Source organism: Pundamilia nyererei, unplaced genomic scaffold (assembly GCF_000239375.1).
Source record: "Pundamilia nyererei isolate P.nyererei 1_Seehausen unplaced genomic scaffold, PunNye1.0 scaffold01099, whole genome shotgun sequence".
NCBI classification, from domain to species: Eukaryota; Metazoa; Chordata; class Actinopteri; order Cichliformes; family Cichlidae; genus Pundamilia; species Pundamilia nyererei.
Genome location: NW_005188500.1, coordinates 21222 through 22651, shown reverse-complemented (window position 1 = coordinate 22651; position 1430 = coordinate 21222). Strand labels below are relative to the sequence as shown.

The following is a 1430-nucleotide window of genomic DNA, read 5'->3' as shown; positions in this document are numbered from 1 at the left end:
TATTAATTTAAGTGATTAAAATCGTGTCCAGAGTTTTTGTGAACACCATCAGATTTCTTTAAAAGTACAAAAAAAATCAGGAATTATTGTGGGCAGCTTACACTCTGAGGACCCCTTTACCACTTCCTGTTTGCTACACATGCCATGAGGTCACTGCTGTGATAATTTTTTATTTTTTAAAGATGCAACAATTTCAAAAGCATTTTTATTTATTTAACTTCAGGTCTGCCAATAAGTGACAACATAGTGAAACAATAATCAGTGTGTATATGTATACTTTTTAATTCATTAGCTCAAATCAAACCCCACAAATTATTCATGCACCACAGTCGCAGGACCCTTCTCAGATACAAATTAGCTAGTTCAGTGAATGGGAAAAAACTTCACTTTGGTTTTCCAAGCAATCTGCAATGTAAAAACAAAACAAGAAAGTGTGCACGGTATTTTCAAACAAGGAATTACAAAATTTTGCAAAATGAAGAAACAAATTGAAGGCTGGTAGTCAACTGTAATAACCAGCTAGATGGACAGCACTAGAGTTATGTTGATTGCTCACAGCCTGTGAAAGACTGACTGATGTAATTAGTCGACCTGCTCAAATATAATTACATAAAATCAAACTTAGAGACAGCATAATTTGTCAGGTGCTTCCTCTCTTAGGAAGACATTGGAATATGTCAGCTTTGCATCCCCCCCCCTCATGTTTCAAATGAATTATTGTTGTCATAACAAAAAAGTTATTAAGATTATGTGCCACCATAGTCTGCTCCTATGAATTTGAAGCATACATATTATAGATAAGATGTGTCTGCATAGGCTGCTGAAACACATCTATCCAACCTTTTGAGGACATATGTAGGATAAAAGAACATTAATCATGTTCTTGATAATTGGAGGTTGTGGGTGCATGTTGTGTGGCAGGTGGTGGGCCAGAACCATCTCCCAGGCATCGACCAGATGGACATTGAAGCCTTTGAACACAGCCCTGAGTGCCTTTAGCCGCTGAAAAGTGTACCAGTCGCTGTTGACAAATGCACCAGAGGGTGTAAAAGATTTGGGATTTCCAGTCCGAATGACAACCACAGTGCCTGGAGCCCTGGACAGTAGCCTTACCACTGCCCTGCGAATGGACATCAGTCGACGGATGTAGAACTCAATAGGGAAATTGTCAAAGTGTGCCCAGATGCCAAAAACTACTACAGTGTTACTACCTCCAACCACATTGTCCAGCTCATTGGCAATATAATGCAGCTCCATGGATGGGACATTGACAGTACGCAGAGGAGGACCGTGGGCGCGGTGCGTCACAAAGATATTGTTTGCATAGTCCAGCGCCATTAAAGGTCCGATAGACTTGGGGCTATGCAGGTTAAACTCCTTTAGATCTAAAAGAATTCCAAAGGGAATAAGTTAAGCTACATGAATAAAAT

General features: G+C 39.7%; 1 protein-coding gene across 1 annotated transcript in view; it reads right to left on the bottom strand.

The window, feature by feature from the left end:
• Positions 1-831: 831 nt before the first annotated feature.
• The window catches only part of LOC102215071 (NXPE family member 3-like), a 20320-nt gene continuing 19721 nt past the window's right edge, over positions 832-1430 (bottom strand). Inside the window, exon 5 of the mRNA XM_013908088.1 lies at positions 832-1385. Within this exon, the coding sequence (XP_013763542.1) occupies positions 832-1385 (554 nt within the window). The remainder of the gene's footprint in view (positions 1386-1430) is intronic.